Below are 17,905 nucleotides of genomic sequence, written 5' to 3' on the forward strand. Positions count from 1 at the left end.
ATTGTTACCCTTATGCAGCCTATACACAAACAGTTTGATTGATCAATATCAGAGACCCAAGATACAAGAGTGGATACAAAATATGTCATTGTGCACTGTACACATGAACATTATAATAGTGATTTTATGTCCAACCGTCAATAAGATCACACTATATTGGATCTCTTCAATAATATTGAAGAGCAATATTATTTTGCATCCAATCGTGCATCTAGGGTCCCCTATATTGATCAATTTGATCAATAGATCAATCAATCAAATTGACTGTGTATGTGCCACATTATATTGAACAGTTTAACCACCCAACATTAAATTAGCATGTGTGCTCTTAAAAGTGTTGCAGAATAGACCTTTTCAGGAGGACTGTTACAAAAACACTGATGTGCGACAATAACACCGATCATTTGCAGCTATCAATTAATTTCTGGCAATTTGAATGCATATTCGACCATGGATCCATTTCATTAAACTTTACAAAGCTTTGTAAGTCTTGAATCGTAAGTTCCATTTCACTAAACTTATGAATGGTAACCTTCGTAAGTAATAGGGATTTACTACAGGGACCCTTCGTAAAGTTACATCTAGTATTGCGTATTTGTATCTTTACGAACGGTTAATTGAGTTACGAAAAACTTACGAAGGGTTAAAAGTTTAGTGAAATGGACCCCATGCAGCACAAGATAAGACCAAGGCGATACATGATTGGTGATTTCCGATCAGTTGCTGAAGAGGTTTATTGATTATATGCTTTGTCCAGTGTTATTTGTAATGCAGGAAATATAGGTGCAAGGGAAAATTATGACCTAACATTTTGTACATTTAATGTTATAAAGAAACAATGTTAAGTTCATGAAAGTATTTGCATTTTTAGGAAGGAAATGATGCAAGGATCCAACTTAACTCATTAGAATTGTGAAAAATGGCCCTAGGGTATTAATATGGATTGTGAATCTTGCTGTAATTTTGATTGAAATATATCTTTATAAATAACTAGTTAATTATTGTATATTACTGATTTTCAAATTTGTCTTTCTCCTTAAGAATAGAGTGTAGAAAATTTGATCATTCAATAAGATACTTTTTTGTTGCACATTGTTAAGTTCTTGCCCTAATATTGTGATGCTGTAGACATGCATACACAAAAATGCAGTTGATTATATTAAAATATGGGTTTTTAAATAATTTTCAGTTGTAGTACATGTAGTTAGAAGGAATTTGAAGCATGATATGTAATTTAGACAGCACAGACCAACAAGTAGGCTAATATCTTATACGATACTTTCAGCTATAAGTCCGTCTTATCTCGCCATGTTGGATTTCACAGTGGCATATTTGAAGCCAATATTCCTGCAGGGCGTATACACACACATAAAAGGGCGATATGTCTGAACACTGATGACGCAACATTATAAACGCACTGATTCAAATCTGCCTCTGCAAAATCCAACATGGTGTTACTCTCACGTTGAGATGATGTATACTATAGGCAGGAAATCAACAGTCTTAATAGAAACTTTACATAATCAGAGATTTTAAAGTTTTTAAAGGAACTTTCTAGGTTTTAAAGGCACTAACAGGGATCCCAGTTAAAGTGTGATATTATTTGAAATCCATAGTAGCATACAAGTGAAGGATGGATCATCTATAGATTTCTCATTAGGTTTTATTTTTGCTGTACGGTGCTATCCATATGATGGGCAGATCATGTAAGGCACTTTGCAAAATTTATAGGGATGGTTTATAGCAGGGTTCCTGCTAGGTCCAAAATTATGGGCCCAGTTGGATCCCATAAGCCACCAAATTTTTAAATTGTGGGGTGCTAAAGAAGTTTTAGGGGTCTGTGGACACCCAAATTCTGACATGGTTATCGAATTTGAGTCTCAAATTATGGAGTCCAGATGAACCCCTTAATCTTCAAAATGTGAAATGGATAGGATCCCTCATGATTTTACTGTGCAAACAGACCCTAAAACTTGGTCTAGCGGAACCCTGGTTTATAGTATTTAGAGTTTGTCCGTATGCAAAATTCACAGTGATATAGCACTGGTCTTAATGCAGTTTAATAGAACCTACCATTGATGCAGGAGCTACATTATCATTCTGTAGTCCTTACAACCTTGGTAGCATCAATCATGTTGTTGAAATGGTTATGGTTTTCTCATGATGATGAACCAGAGATCATTTTAAACTTGAAAAAAGTTTTTAGTAATTTGATAAACACATCACAAAATGAAAGTCCACACTTGTTAGAGGAGCAACTATAAAACACTAACATTGGTATGAATGTATGCAGAATGTTGTTAGCTGTAGTTTGATACTGGTGTCAAAAGAATTCAAAACCTGCCAGATTTAAACAATTTTATTAAAATTTGTGCAATTCAAACAGTTGTAAATCGTCATTGGGCAGGGAAAACGTCCTGTGTCATTGGCCCCCAAACATGTTTAAAGCAAATCCTCCTATGTAAACTATTGACAGATTTGTTTTAAACATGTTCAAGACCCACGATGAAATTTAAACAAAGTGGTTTAAAATTACTTGGCCTGAGTTGAACATTGCACTTGCGTGAAGTGACTGGCGGCCAACATGTGTCATCGATTGGTTAAGACCACGCATTGACCATGGGTTTTTTCCAATATGTTGAGCATTGTGCATGGTTGATACATTAATCTTTTTACACCACAATAGACAATACAACTTTTCAAATTGCACAATATTTCATTATCATTTTATGAAAATCAAAAATGTATGATCCCCTGAAGGTATGTGTACTTTCTTTTTGTGCAGTGTTTATGAGAACTACCTGCTGATTGGCCAAAAAGAATTTTTCATTATCGATTTGACCAATCGGCAACATTGTTAGAATAATTTCACCACACACAAAAAAAATGAGGTGAATTATTTGCAAAGCTCCATTCTGATTGGTGATTAAAGTGAAGATATCATGTAATTGACCAATCAGAGGCAATGTTAGATTGGCAGGTAGTGCTCAGGGGGCTGTAAAAAACAGTTAGTAAGGCTATCATAATGTATCATAGTTTTTATGTAAGAAAACCCAGAAGAGTTATTCAATATCATTCCATTGTAAATAAAACATCATGTTTTATGTGACTGTATATCTTTATACTTTATGACAATAAAATGAGCAAAAAACCAAATACTGCACACATTTTATTGTTTTATTTTCTGTAAGATTAACAGACTGAGGTAGCTCCCGATTCCACAAATTTTGTTTGCTTTTGTAATAAGTGCATAAGAACAGCCAATACCAGAAGAAAATCAATAATTGATAATTCTAGACATAAAAATGTTTTGATCACCAAAAGTGTCCAGGAAAGTCCATTATTACTAATACTATAGCCAAGAACTTGTTCATACAGTCATGTCCATGAAAAGTTCAACCTGCATAATATTATTCAGGTCTAATTTTGCAAATTGCTAAGGAATAAAATATAGTTTGCATCATCTAGTATGTCTTGTTACAGACCTATGCCTTTTCTGAATTATTACCAGAGGAATACCTCTGCATGGTTTGACCATGAAGGTAGTAGATGAGAAAGCTGGCACACATTCTATTGCACAATCATAATTGCCGCGCCTTTGAGGTTTCCAGTCAATGTAAACAGCATAAGTCATCTAAATTGATGAAAATGATGCACATTATGTTGTATCTATTTCAGTGGCTAGTTAAAAAGAGGGCTCATGACACGGTTTATTTTGAAACCTCGCGAGTGGAACAGTTGGGTTTGGGGATAAAGAAATAAAATACTAATCGTTCTGACCAGATGAATAGAGGTTATCCGTGTTCTATAAGCTGCATATCCTATCAGCGACTGCTATACCTTGTTTAGGACTTTCAAAAGAAGTACCTGCATGTTCAACCATGAATGTTTCAAAATAGCCATGCAGGTAACTCCGAGGTCATGTATTGAATTGGTTTGGATGAGGAATACTATGCGAACCACCTCCTTTTGTTAGAAGTCACACATGAGTAAAGTGCATAACCACTATACCTTGGTGTGGTTTTGAAATTTGACCACTATATGACCTTGAGGGGGGTCATACCTCTTTTTGGAGCAAAGTGCATTTTGGCCACAAAAGTGACCTTTGAAAACATACTTTGCATATATTTCGTGTAAAAAAAAATCATGATTCTTGAATATTAAAGCTAAAATTAGGTACACATGTTTGATTGTCATTCTTCCTTCCTAACTTCCTGCTATCCTTTCTGATTGTCATTATAAATGGAAACTTTTAAATGTTCCATGTGTCTTGTCCATTTTTGCCACAAAAGTGACCTTTGAAAACCATACTTTGCATCTGTAGCAATGGAAAACACAGTTACTTAGAGGTCAAAGGATATATAGGCCTCTGCTTTTCCAGTTGCTGTCACCAATGTTGGTAAGCAAATGTTCTCAACACAGATCCAAATATGTTGCCTCTACTTCTAATCCAGATGGCCTCTTTGAGCCAACAAGTTGTTTTGTTAGCTTCTTGGTCAATGACTTTGGCCTCCTCCCACCCAATCACGTGATTATTTGTAGCTGTGTGCTCTGCTATGGCCGACTTGTATGTTTCTGTAGTTGATGCTTTCCTCTGTGCCCACCATGAATAAGGATGAGGGGGCGTACAGACTTGATCGGATCTACGATCAGATCATCAATCGGCAAGCAACCCATGTGACGTCATCAAAATCCGTCACAAAGTTTGCCGATAACATCTAGAAACACTACCACTCACCACACCAGAGTGAACAAGATTCCTGATAGGAATCGAAATATTTCTAGTGAGTACATGTACCTAATTTACTATTTGGATCTGTGTTGAGAACATTTGCTTACCAGTGATTTATGAACAATCCTGATGAATCTGTTCAGAGTGTCACCGATGTTGTTAATCATTGAACCAGGTATTCAAATTGCTTCACCTCCTCAATCTGCTGTCCATCTATCACAAACTCATCACTTTTCCACTGTCTGTCTTCTTTGTGTTCAGGAGAAGGCTTTTTTTCTTCGCTGGCCTTTTTGATGCGCTTCAAAAGATCAATCGGCTGTACTCTGCTGCTACACATAAGAGTGGTATCATCGGCATACCTCAGGTTAGTAATCCTTGTACCGCCAAACTTCACTCCACCTTCAAACCCCTCCAAAGCTTAAGCTGTTCTCATGTCTTCAGAGTAGATATAAAAAGATTTGCTCCTTCCGCGGATCTCCTCCATATTCAGTTCTCATGTTTCTTTTCTTGCTTGTTTAAGGCATCTCATATTAATTCTGTTCTAATACAGGTCACTATTAGCATGATTAGAGAAAGAAATGAAAATATTACATGAACAAGTCAAAGAAATGCGATCTCCTTAATATTTAACTGTGCTTCATAATTATTTTATTTTCGAAATTGCATTTCAAGTGTGTATCATAAGCAACCTCACAAGTTAATAAAAACAATTGCATTTTTGATTGAGTATCCTCATAACAAGTAACTTTTATATTATATCAGTTTTACACGTTTATATTAACCAACATATTGCTGGTTAGGCCTATAGGACACATTAACTTGGTTAAGAGCACTATCAGTGATCCCCATGAAAGCATCCAAATATTTGAAATTGGTAGGAATACTGTGATGTGCCCTGAGTAATTACAATTAAATCTATTTCATGAGACATTTTAGGGAATCCCCTCTGATGCATCAAGTTGTTCCAAAACAAATTGAATCATTTCTAATTTTGTATAGTTGGGAAATCCCCTTTTCTGGAATGTTCATCGTGTTGCACAATTGGAAAATCCCCCAAGATAATGTGAAAGGTTAATGTATATAATTATTCTAGGGAAATCCTGGATTACATCATGTTGTGCAGATGTGAATGAAGCAATTGACTATTCATATAATGGGATTTTACAATCCTTGGTATATAAGAAAATGGTCACATAATTCAGTACAGTGAGTGTTGTTGTGGGCTAGTAACAGTGTGCTTACAGTCCATTTCCTTTATAAAAAAGAAAATTAAGAACCAGGAATATTTTATGTTGTCATGATGGTACTCTATCCAGTATCGGAGAAGATCTAGCTTGCGTTAAAGTGCGTACCTCTTCCAAGAAAGGAATATATTCTTATGTCGACTTGCTGAAGTCTGGTTTATGAAACAACATACCTGTCAATGTAAATGGAAACTTTGGACAACTGCAATGCACCATTTTTGGAGATAGTCGACATCTATGCGAAGATTTCATGCAAAGGATATAAAAGGTTGTATTGAGAAAAAATATTTATGATCCTTAGGCGTAGACGAATCATTTGATATTTGAACTCTTTCCATTTTTTACCCCTATGTAACCCTATGGGTCATTTATTTCAAAATGCCCAAGAGTGTCATGATGTCACCCGCCCAATATTCTGAACAAGTAGATCTCAGAGATATAAAAAAACACCAAAAACATTGTGCGGACGCTACTTTTGAGTCAAGTCAAATATTCCTATTCCAGCACCAGGCTATGAAGCTATATGTGATTGCCCATACGGACAGAGATATCCAATATTATCGAAAATGTCAAATTGTATCCTTTTTGGTCTTATCACTACCACACCTTATAAAAAATGCAAAAATTTGCTTTTAATAATTTTGTAGATTTGGTGATTAAGCCAATCCCTGATAGTGCTTCTAATGATGGCAACACTACTATTTTGTACCAAATAAAAATACAAAGATTGCAAAAATATACAAAAGTCATAACTCGAATACTACACATATACTTGGTTTCTTTTTAAATTATGTGCAAAAATATAATACATTAATAACGACTTTAAGTGCACTTTTAATTCATGTATTGATAACTACTATATTATACGAAGTATACTACGAATGATAAACTCAACCAAGAAAGTATCGAAACGATTATAGATGGTCAGATATATCGGGAACTGAAATATATAGCAAAAACGTATTTAATGTATGTAAAGCGCATTTTAATACCTTTTTGTTGCTCAACGATATCATTTGGTCGAGTTATGGGCGCTTGAGTGGCTTCAAGTCGGATTTTGAAAGTTGCACTTCGCTCATATTCAAGCCAAATGCGTTCATCGTGTACACACATACATACACACACCAAAACAAGACAAACTAGAGCAACTGTGCCCTTTGCAAGGGCACGAGGTAAGTTAGGCGGATGATTGTGACGATCTGCTCAAGCAGCAATACTTTGCTGGATAAGATTAATTTTAATAAGACTAATATAGGCCTAAATTGACCGTGGAAAGCTGGTATTTTGAAAATGTGACCTTTGACCTCCGTATGGCCCCTTAATGACCTTAAATGAATTTTAAAGTATTGAAAATATGTTAAGAATGTCATAAGGATCATTGCATTTAAATTTCAGCTCAATTGAAGCATTTTGGAAACTTGGACCTTTGACCCCTTTATGACCCCTTAATGACCTTAAATGAATTTAAAAATATTTTAAACATGTTTAGAATGTCATAAGGATCGTTGCATTTAAATTTCAGCTCAATTGGAGCATTTTGACCCTTTATGACCTTAAATGAATTTTAAAATATTTTTCACTTGTTTAGAATGTCATAAGGATCATTGTGTTTAAATTTCAGCTCAATTGGAGCATTTTGAAAGTCTTGACCTTTGACCCCTTTATGACCCCTTAATGACTTTAAATGAATTTTAGAATATTTTTAAAATGTTTAGAATGTTGTAAGGGTCATTGCATTAAAATTTCAGCGCAATTGGAGCATTTTGAAAAACGTGACCTTTGACCCCCTTTATGACCCCTTAATGACCTTAATTGAATATCAAAATATTTTAAGCATGTTTAGAATGTCATAAGGATCATTGCATATAAATTTCAGTTCAATTGGAGTATTTTCAGTTAAAATGACCTTTTTTGACCCCTGTGACCCCTTGGATGACCTCTGACGTTAAACAACCCATAACTTTTGTTGTCAGCTACCCAATACTGCTTGTGACTGAGTTTGGTTGAAATCCGATTAAGGATGTGGAAGTAGTAGCAAATTGTGAGAAAGAAAGAAGAAATGGCAAGAAAGAAATAAGTTAGGCTGCCCGCCTAACTTAAGGACAGCGATGTGCTCTGTTTACTTAACCATGAACTTTAATTAATTTTATTCCTTCGACTTCCAACTTCAATACTTGCTACCCTTTACTTATCTCTGACTTATCTCATGAACTCTTTCACTGTCTATCACTGCCTGGATTTGGCGGACAAAAGCAATGGTCATTTATTGGTCACAGCATGGAAGAAAGAGATCTCTTTCTTCCATGGTCACAGTACAACGCATTTGGCTTGAATAAGAGCTAAGTGCAACTTTCAAAATCCGACTTGAAGCCACTCAAGCGCCCATAACTCGACCAAAATCGTAGAGCAACAAAAGAGGTATCAAAATGCGCAGGAGAAAGCTGCGCTTTATATACATCAAATACGTTTTTTCTATATATTTCAGTTCCCGATATATCTGACCATCTATAATCGTTTCGATACTTTCTGGGTTGAGTTTATTAATGAATACAGTAAATGAATACAACTTGTAAAATACATGGTGAGTTGATTTGTGGCCAACTTTACTTTTTTCTGGATCTTTACATCCTGAATAAAAAATGTAATATGTTCTTATTATGATAAAGTGTTGTTTTATCCTTAATACAAAGTCTGAATTTCAAATTGATCATTTCAATAATAATATTGTTGAACATTTTCCAGTTTTCAAGTACCATTTTCATATCAACACATGATTGAATGCATGCTTCAGTCATAATTTGTGTGCAATTGAACTTTTTAATCAACAAGAAGAATATACCTGATAAGTAACATTCCTAAACAGTGTATTTTAGTGATTTTCAATGATCTTAAGAAAAATGGATTTGTGTTCACTGTCTGTCAATATTGTTGTTAAATCATACTTTACTTTTCATTAAAAATTCAGATATTGTTAACTTAATCAAACAGTGTGTTTTGTTGTACATTCCGAAGTGAATTTGGGTAAAAGGTGTTTTTAGCCTTGAGTCATTAACGACTCGTAACTACTTTAGTGCAGCAATACATGTATACCATCAAGGCTTTTGAATGTAATAATTATATGCATGAAGACAAAATTCCGAATCTTGAAATACACACCGTCAAGGATTTTGAATGTAACGCTTACAAAGTTTTTACAAACACAAAATTGAGTGTCTAAAACTACCACAATTGAAAAGAAGAAAGACCAGGTCTAGAAACTTCCATCAAACTTCAGTGTGCTCTGACCCCGGCTCTGACTCGACACTAGTATTCCCTTCCTTCATGTTTCTGTAGAACCAGACACGTGATCTATTTGTTTGACGCCATTTTGAAGGACTGTTGGAATCGTAGCCTGCTTCACATCGTCATCTCGAGTCACCCAGTATGTTGTTTGTAAGCCCTTCCCCTGTAATACAAAGTCATTGAAGTCATATGCATTCAATTTCAAGCAAACTACAACGGGCAAAGCAAGCAAAATATTTTTACAATAAAATAGATAAAAAAAGGGTAATCTGAAGTACATAACTGTTTTGTATCAAGGAATTGAACTATTTTTATACAGCATACCTTCATCTCCACCTGTCCCCTTAGAGTAATCTGAAATTCTTGAAATTCTTTCAAGTATGCCTTGGTTGTCCCGCTGATGTGGATTTTCATCGCTACAATAAAAAGTTATGTAAAACTATGATCAAACAAAAGTTCCATGTAAGTTTCTGCTAATAGGCCTATAGCATGTTATTCTTTTTGATTCTCTTTGATTTTCTTAAGTACCAATAGTTCCTCAGTAATACAATATAATGCAACGTATGTGATTGTTTGTATTGTGAACGGCTCTTTTAAGCGCCACCGTTAGAGACGACCGCATACATTCCGTAACATTCGTTCCTATCCATGTACGCCAAATAAACTTGGTCAATTCCTCATGGAGAACACACCCGAAAGGTGTTAATTAGCATCTTGCATGATTACCGAAGTATAAATAGGCAAGACTTTAAGAGGTATAAAATACCTTCGCCATTTGATTCCATTCTAGAAGCGGTGTTCACGGTATCTCCAAACAAGCAATATCGAGGCATTTTCAGTCCCACTACTCCAGCCACACATGGTCCTATATGTAAAACATAAAAATATTGTTAAGCAAGAAAGCCTTTTTTAAACATTTCATGGAATGATATGAAGCAAACTGCTTATTGTCGATAATAGACCACGTTGAACAGAAAATTGAATAGGCCTAATAATGTTTCGTAATAGTGGATCCCTGTCGTGCTAAATAGTATACATGCTACACCGCTTCTTCATTTTTGCTGTCTCTCTTTTTTCATATTGTCGTGTATTGTGTCAGGGCGCACTACTCAGTCCCATGCATTAAAATGATAAACAAACCTGAATGAACTCCTGCTCTCAACTGCAAATTCTTATTTGGTTCATGCTTTATTATAAACGACCCAACTGCATCAATCAACGCACAAGCCATCCCTATTATTTCTCTTGCATGTATGTTACCATTACGAATTGGTAGGCCGGAGACTACCATGTACGCATCGCCTATTGTTTCCACCTGAAAGAGAATTTCAAAACATTACGTCACAGAGCCTTTAAATAATTTGCCATATTTTACCAACGTTTAAGATGACAGACCGAAGGTTTACATAAAAATAATAAACAGACCACCATGTTATGTAAACTGTCAAAGCAAATGATTTGAAGACTGAGAAATGTTACAATTTTGTTTCCAGAGTTTGGTACAACTCATTGTAAATAGCCTAGATAATAATTATGTTGTGTCTTGGGCCAGTGAATTCCTGTAAAGTGTGCTGAGGATTGTCATCTGCTGTGTGTACGTAACACACTATTAATAATTACTGCGCTTTTAAAAGTTTGATCTCACACAGTTTTCCAACTTACCTTGTACACATCGTAATGTTCTATTATACTATCGAAACAAGTATATAGATCGTTTAGTAGAGTTACCACCTTAACAGAATATAGAAAAAGGCACTATGATAATTTAAAAATTTTTGCACCTGTTATTAGCACCTAAATGAGTTTGATTAAGACTAGTTTAGGAGCATAATTCGCCACTTGCACAGTTCCGCCATTATGCACTATGTGCGGGAGAGCCTCGAACTGGCAGCATACATGAATGGGAATTGAACCAGTCATATAACATTCTGTGTAAGGTTACGTAATTCTTCCTTTCATGTATGCTGCCAGTTCGAGGCTCTCCCGCATATAGTGCATAATGGCGGAACCGTGCAAGTGGCGAATGGCTTACGTTTTGGAAAGAACAAATGCCCTACCAGCCGAAGAAAGCTAATGATTTTAGCGGGAAGTCGCGCCGAATAACAACAAAAAGAAATTAGCAGCGTATATCGCAATGGAAAAACAAAACGACACTTGACTTTATTCTGCATCAACAAAGGCGAGGGACTGGTCTATCGATATGCTTGAACGAACCGCTGCACTGTTCAATGTATGAGCAAACTACGATGCGTACGCACACTGCAGGGCAAAGAACAATGGAAATTACCATAATTCGCGCGCATACTGCCGGGCAATGACGTCGCATGTCAAGTGGTAGAATCAAATAATTTACTTCATGATCAAAACATCTTTTTTTTTTTTTTTTTTTTTTAAAGTAACTATGGACATTATTTTGTATTGGCCCCATAATATACCTGTAAAGGTGTACTCTCAGCAGACAAGGCCGTGAAACCAACAATATCACTGAAGAAAATTGTCACGCTGTCATAGTATTCGGGATCCACATGTTTGCCGACTTTGAGCTGGTCAGCCACAGGTCTGTAGTAATAAACACACATATAGCGGGTCCAGTTTTCAGTAAGACCGAACATTTTATGTTAGTTTCAACTAGTCAGCCTTAATTATTTTGTGCTTTATATAAATATTATACCAAACAAGATAACCAAGATCACCTCACATTAAAAAAAAATAACACACTGTTAGTATAAGTTTTCATAATCGTTCTAGAGAATATGACTCGGAAATCTGAAGTACAAAAAATACGAACAAAATTCATTCAAGGACATTCAAGGACGCATATTAAGCAAGCACAACCAAGAGTAAAACATCCATCCATAGCTGCACCCCTGACAAACCTCATTTTATTCCTGAAGGGAGAGTTGAGAATACTCATCAGAATCAAGATCAAGATCTGTATTATATATATATTATTCCTTATTTTATCATTTTCTTTAGTGAAATTCCATAGCCGTGGAGTGGCTGCTTCCTGGCTTGATCTGTAATCGACGTTTTTTAAGGACGTGTACAGATGAAGCAAGTTGTTGGAACCCTCCCTCTCCAGTGCAGCAACTGTTGACATCAGGGAATCACATTACAGTAGTGGTTACTCCCTTCTTTTAGACCAGGAACTGTCGGTATAAGGTGTTGAAACCAACGTGCCAAGCCACAACCCCTTTAATAGTTTATCAAGCAAACCCTTTGTCATGGATCTGCAGGGCAGGACTTGCACTGTTGGAACATCTTGATGTGTGCAAGTTCCATTAGAGGCTGGTCACAAGATCCTGATCTTATGTAGGGAAGTAAAGCTTGGTCATTTATTCTACTTCAGGTAGGTCGAGTGGTGGCATATACGGACGATTCACCAATTCCCAGTTTCCAAAGTGTCTGTTGTTGCGTGCAAGCCATAGAGTGTATGTTGCTCTTAATGCTGTTCTCGCCACAGTATCCAGTGCCTTTTTGGTTTCTTTTGTTTGTGAGGCCAAAGAACTTGAAGCAGGTTGGAAGTGTTTGTTTATGAACCCTCGTGATCCCACCTCTACTGGGAAGTATTTCAGTTCCCATCCTGCTGCTTGTCCTTCCTGGATTAGATCTTCATACTTCATTTTCTTTCTGAGGTTGGCCTGTGCTAAGTTCTCCTCAACAGGTACCGTGAGTTCAATTATGATATGATGCCTTGCTTGTCTTATGGTGAGTAGACATTTATGTCTGGCCTTTTCGATGTTGTCACTATCTCTGAAGGGAACATAGCTGGTCGATTGACTTCATCCCACACTACTTGCCAGTCCTCACAGCTTTGGATGATGTTGTCTTTCTGGGTTCTGTGCCATGCTACATTTCTGATGTTTGCATAACAAGCATCCAAACAAGTTTACAAGTAAATAATTGTCACTGAAACATTAATATGTTCTATTGTTTTGGGTAAGGTAATACTTATAATTCCGCTTATAATACAAACATTGTTTACAATGATACCTGGGTAATAGTTCATATAGCAAGGTCTCCGCTCGTTTCTTTTCCTCTAAGAAGGCAGCCGTCTTTTCTTCCACTAAGGTCTCGAGATTATTTGCATATTGCTCCATACGAGATAATAGATTATCCAAAATATTACTACTTTGGTTGCTGTAATTAATATAGAAACAATATAGGATGTGTTTATCTTAAATCGTCATCATAGACATCACATTACACACCTCTTGAAGTTACCTCTTGAACATGCTGAAAGTGCATGTTCGACATTTTAAAAAAGTAAATCGAAGTTGACGCGTTCCATTAAAAAATCAATGTGCCCATATATCTCTCTGACACGAATACCAATTGTCTCTGTAAACATGTCGGATGTAGTTAACAACTCTGCATTTTAATCATTAAAGAAAACTATCAGTGGCGTAGATTTCTTTTTGACATGGGGGGGGGGGGGCACCGGGATGGAGTTGGAACAATTTTCTTGAAGTACAGTGAATCCAGCACATTTTGGCGACAGAATAAGTTTATTGTACAAATCGCCATTGTTTGCTATTTCGAAGCTAAGCTGTTGAAATATGGTGCATAAGTGGAATAAATTTGCCAAATATGAAGTTAATTTGGTCAGAAACCCATGTACAGGCGTCAACATGGGGGAGGGGGTGATTGTATGGACCATCCTCCCTGATCGTCCCTGGTAAAATATTGGGGGATTTATCCCCCCATCCCCGGGATCTACCCCTGTGGAAACTATACAATTTAACGCTGTCAAGGATTTGCGCTTTATTCACATTTCAATCTTCTGATCATTATTATTATCCAGTGCAGAGCCCAGGGATATATGCTTTTAAATGACGGTTTACTACGCGAAAGTCGCATCCCTTACAAGCAATTTGCTTTAAACCATATAAACGAACGAGTTGCATCGTTTTTCCCAAGTAACAAAACAATTTCATCTCATTATTTTGAATTCAATCACTTGTTTCTAGCGATTTCAAAGCCAAATAGTTATAAATTATTATCTCACCATAACATGCACAGTTATTTAAATTGGAAGCCGATCTCCAGAGCACAAACTATGATTCGTTTGCGCCCATTTGAAATATTTTTATATAAAAAAAATGCAAATGCAAATTGTGGTTGCCTCATGGATGCCCTCGATAGGACACTGGAGCATAATTATTTATTTTGTAACAATAAGAGACATACCGTAAAAACTCGATAGTTAGTTAGCATAATGTGCTTACCATCGAGCGCTTTTAAAACATGGAAACATGAAGAGTCCCATCCACAAAACTGTAAAGGGTTTTGAGTAAATCGTCGATACACATAGTTGTATACGAACAAGCAAATGTGTCTCAACCCCATTAACTTAGTTGGTAAAGCGCCGGACTTTGGTACAATTTCATGTTTTCAAAAGCCCTCGATAGTAAGCACATAATACTAACTGTCGAGTTTATCCGGTAGTTTAGTATTACCTGTTTAGCTTTTTGATGCTGATGGCAAGTTGGTTGATTTTGGGTCTGTCATTGAGATTCTCCGACCAACATTTCGTCATAATCTGCTTCAGATCTTCATTGCATTCTGTGGCCAATACTTGTGGCCTGTAAGGATTCGGACCACCTTGCTTGATTTTGTCGATGATTTCTGTGGGCCATGTACAGTTTTACAGATTAAGAAAATAAAAAAATAAAAACATGTACATGAGATGTCATGTCATTGGCACGAATTTTTCAATTTCAACACTGAACCATAGTCATCGATAAAGGCGTACATTCTATGAGCCATTCATTGACGGAAGAACAAGTGTGCCGTGTGCGAAAATTATGCACACTTTAGCTACAGGGGCTATTTTAACGTATCTCCTGGCACGTTCGTGCAGTGAGATTAAAAATCCGTGCAGTGAAATTAAACATCCGTGTTTAAAATATGCAGTAGAGATGCTTAATATATAGAGCTTTTCTTACGGTCACTTTCAGGTTAAATGTCAGACAGTTTAATGGTGTAGGTGTTAAATGGTGTTAAAATTATTAACACAAAACCTGAACGAATTCATGAAACCCATCCATTTTCCTAAATGAAAATAATACAGTTCACGACACACCCGATACGGGTAACTATAAAATAAAATAAATTTTAATACACAAGTCATATAACATATCATAGTAAAAACCTCTGTAGAGTTTGAATCCTTCTTTATCGAAAAGCAAGTACAGGAAACTTATGTTTTGCCTTTTATTATCAGAAATTTTAATTAAAAGTCCGGTTCAGAGAACTCAGGTAGCTACAAATTTTTCTGTTTCACTATAGATAAAAGCTTTTAGAGTTTGATTCTATCCTTAATGGAAAGCAAGTAAGTATATACAAAAAATTAAGCTAAATTTTGCCTGTAATTAAGTCCAGTTCAGAGCACATATTTACGGCTCGTCTCATGTAGGTATAAAATTAAATATAATTTTGCAATTGATACATGTACCTTACAGATAAAGCTTTTAGTGAAAAACGTGCTAAACTAAAACTTCGTCAGGTGCGAATGACAATTAAAACGTATCCGCATACAACCGCACACCTGGAAGTTCTAGTGTATAATCATGTTGTATATGAAAATCCTGTTTTGTGAGTGTATGCAAATACATAATTAATAATAACTATTCAATCTTAAACCAAGAGAGTAAAATAAATTCAGCGACCTTTTTCAACAAGCCATTTGCAAACTGGAAAACCGACGCAATCTATGTAAAGTGATGGTCATTGATCTAACGGTTCGACTTTTTAGGAAGCGCAAAAATCTCTTAAGTAAAATCCGTTCGAATGTAAATTAATCTTAAAGGAGTTTTATCGTAATTATATGCACAGATTAAAAAAAAAAACATGTCACGTGTCTTGATTACACAAGAACCCGCATCCATTTTTACCTTGAGGTGTAAGGTGCGTGGTTTCCTTGTCAAATGGTCCTCCTCGTGTAATGATTTCTTGCATAATTATCCCCATACTGTAGATATCACTCTCCTTTGTAGGAACTGCATCTGGATTCCTCAAAACTTCTGGAGCATTCCAAAGCTTTTCTATTGGTAAATGTTATGTAGATTAGGTATACGGTCAATAACTATTTCAATTGAAACAAAAAAGAAACTAACAATTTCTATATAGGCCTACTATTCCCAACTATATAACTTTCATAAAAAGCCTGCGTATTGAGTCTGGGTTGCGTAAATGTAATACTTCATCTGTCCGTAACGTGTAAACCAGACTGCATCTTTGTAGTTTACTTTTAGCTTACACTTACCCTCTTCCACATCCCCCACTGTTGGGATACTATCAATGGTGCCGATTTTGTCCAAATCGATATTGTATAGGGGAGCGGGGAAAGATGTTGCATGGGCAATTCACCATATGTATAGGCCTACGCTTTGGTGGCAACATTTTCCTTCAGGATTGTAGAAGTATTTATCATTCACTGTATGTAGTAATTATGATTTCCACAACTGCGAATTTAAACCCCAACCCATTTAATATGTTTCATCTGGTAGGCCTAAAACACTTAGTTAATTATACTACGTTGCTCTTAAACTTACTTGTGTAATACGCATGCGTGCCAACATTTGTTTCTGTAGCTCCCGCTCTGAATTTTGTGAGCCCATGATCGATCAGTTTCAAAACAAATCGACTATCGACAACACAATTGGATGAAGTAAGACGACCATGTACTCCAATGACGCTCTGATGCAGGTATTGTAAGCCCTTAAAGACATATATAAAAGCTTGTAAAAATAATAGCATATAATCTGAATATTAGTGAAGAAACGAAAAGAAAGAAAGATAGAGCAAAATTACCAGTTTGACTGCATGCATGCGTATGACTGCAGCCATTTGTTGTTTGATGTGGTCATTTATTTTACACCTGGACAATACCAACATGTATCACTCAGTAATATAGGCATATTTTAAAGATATTTTTAACCTATATTTTCGTTTCTTTATCACTTTGTTCATGTTATTCATCTTTTTTTTTTTTGCTTTTTTGTGGCAATTTTATTCTATAAACTGTGTATTTGTGTGCAAATTGAGGGCACTATTTACATATATTTTAAATCTAATTTAGCCAAACTTGTAAGTTATTCCCCACATTTCATGATAAAAAGTTTTCTGAAAAAATTTCCTTGCTACTTGTTACTCTTTTTCTGGTTGTTTTAATGCCATTATACCACTGTTTACCCCTTGTAAAGATGAAAACACGATTTAAGATAAATAGCGCCATCAGTGTTCATCTTTTCTTTAAAATGACGTAGTTTTACATGCCATCAAACAGTTTTTACACCTCTCAGACATTATAAGAGTGATTAACTGACTAAGTGGCTAGTGTCAAAATATTAAAGGGGCAATGTCAGATTATTTTTTGTACCTAACATCGAATGCACTAAATTGCACTAGCCGCGTAAAAACGTGTATCACAACGGCCTCGTAGAACGGTATGCGTGGTATACCATAATTGGTGATGAGGCCATCACTTTTTGTTCATAACATCTAAATGGAACATTATTTCAGGCCTAAAATTTCACCGATGAGGAAAAATATGAACTTTATTTCGATATCAAAATTTTGATAGAAAAAGGTGGGGAATTGGAGCATGAGGCTGTCGTTCTGGTTATGTACCTTTAAGGTACCT

The 17,905-nt window shown here is 35.9% G+C and overlaps 1 protein-coding gene across 1 annotated transcript in view; it reads right to left on the reverse strand.

Annotated features, from left to right (window-relative positions):
• Nucleotides 1-8,495: 8,495 nt before the first annotated feature.
• The window catches only part of LOC140142396 (atrial natriuretic peptide receptor 1-like), a 94,969-nt gene continuing 85,559 nt past the window's right edge, over nt 8,496-17,905 (reverse strand). The window contains exons 15-24 of the mRNA XM_072164366.1: nt 16,815-16,980; nt 16,155-16,304; nt 14,718-14,886; nt 13,252-13,398; nt 11,694-11,817; nt 10,921-10,989; nt 10,399-10,573; nt 10,025-10,123; nt 9,583-9,674; nt 8,496-9,421 (exon numbers count right to left, since the gene is read on the reverse strand). Coding sequence (XP_072020467.1) covers nt 9,296-9,421; nt 9,583-9,674; nt 10,025-10,123; nt 10,399-10,573; nt 10,921-10,989; nt 11,694-11,817; nt 13,252-13,398; nt 14,718-14,886; nt 16,155-16,304; nt 16,815-16,980 — 1,317 coding nt within the window. The 3' untranslated portion in view covers nt 8,496-9,295. The remainder of the gene's footprint in view (nt 9,422-9,582; nt 9,675-10,024; nt 10,124-10,398; nt 10,574-10,920; nt 10,990-11,693; nt 11,818-13,251; nt 13,399-14,717; nt 14,887-16,154; nt 16,305-16,814; nt 16,981-17,905) is intronic.

Source organism: Amphiura filiformis, chromosome 20 (assembly GCF_039555335.1).
Source record: "Amphiura filiformis chromosome 20, Afil_fr2py, whole genome shotgun sequence".
In the NCBI taxonomy this organism is placed as follows: Eukaryota; Metazoa; Echinodermata; class Ophiuroidea; order Amphilepidida; family Amphiuridae; genus Amphiura; species Amphiura filiformis.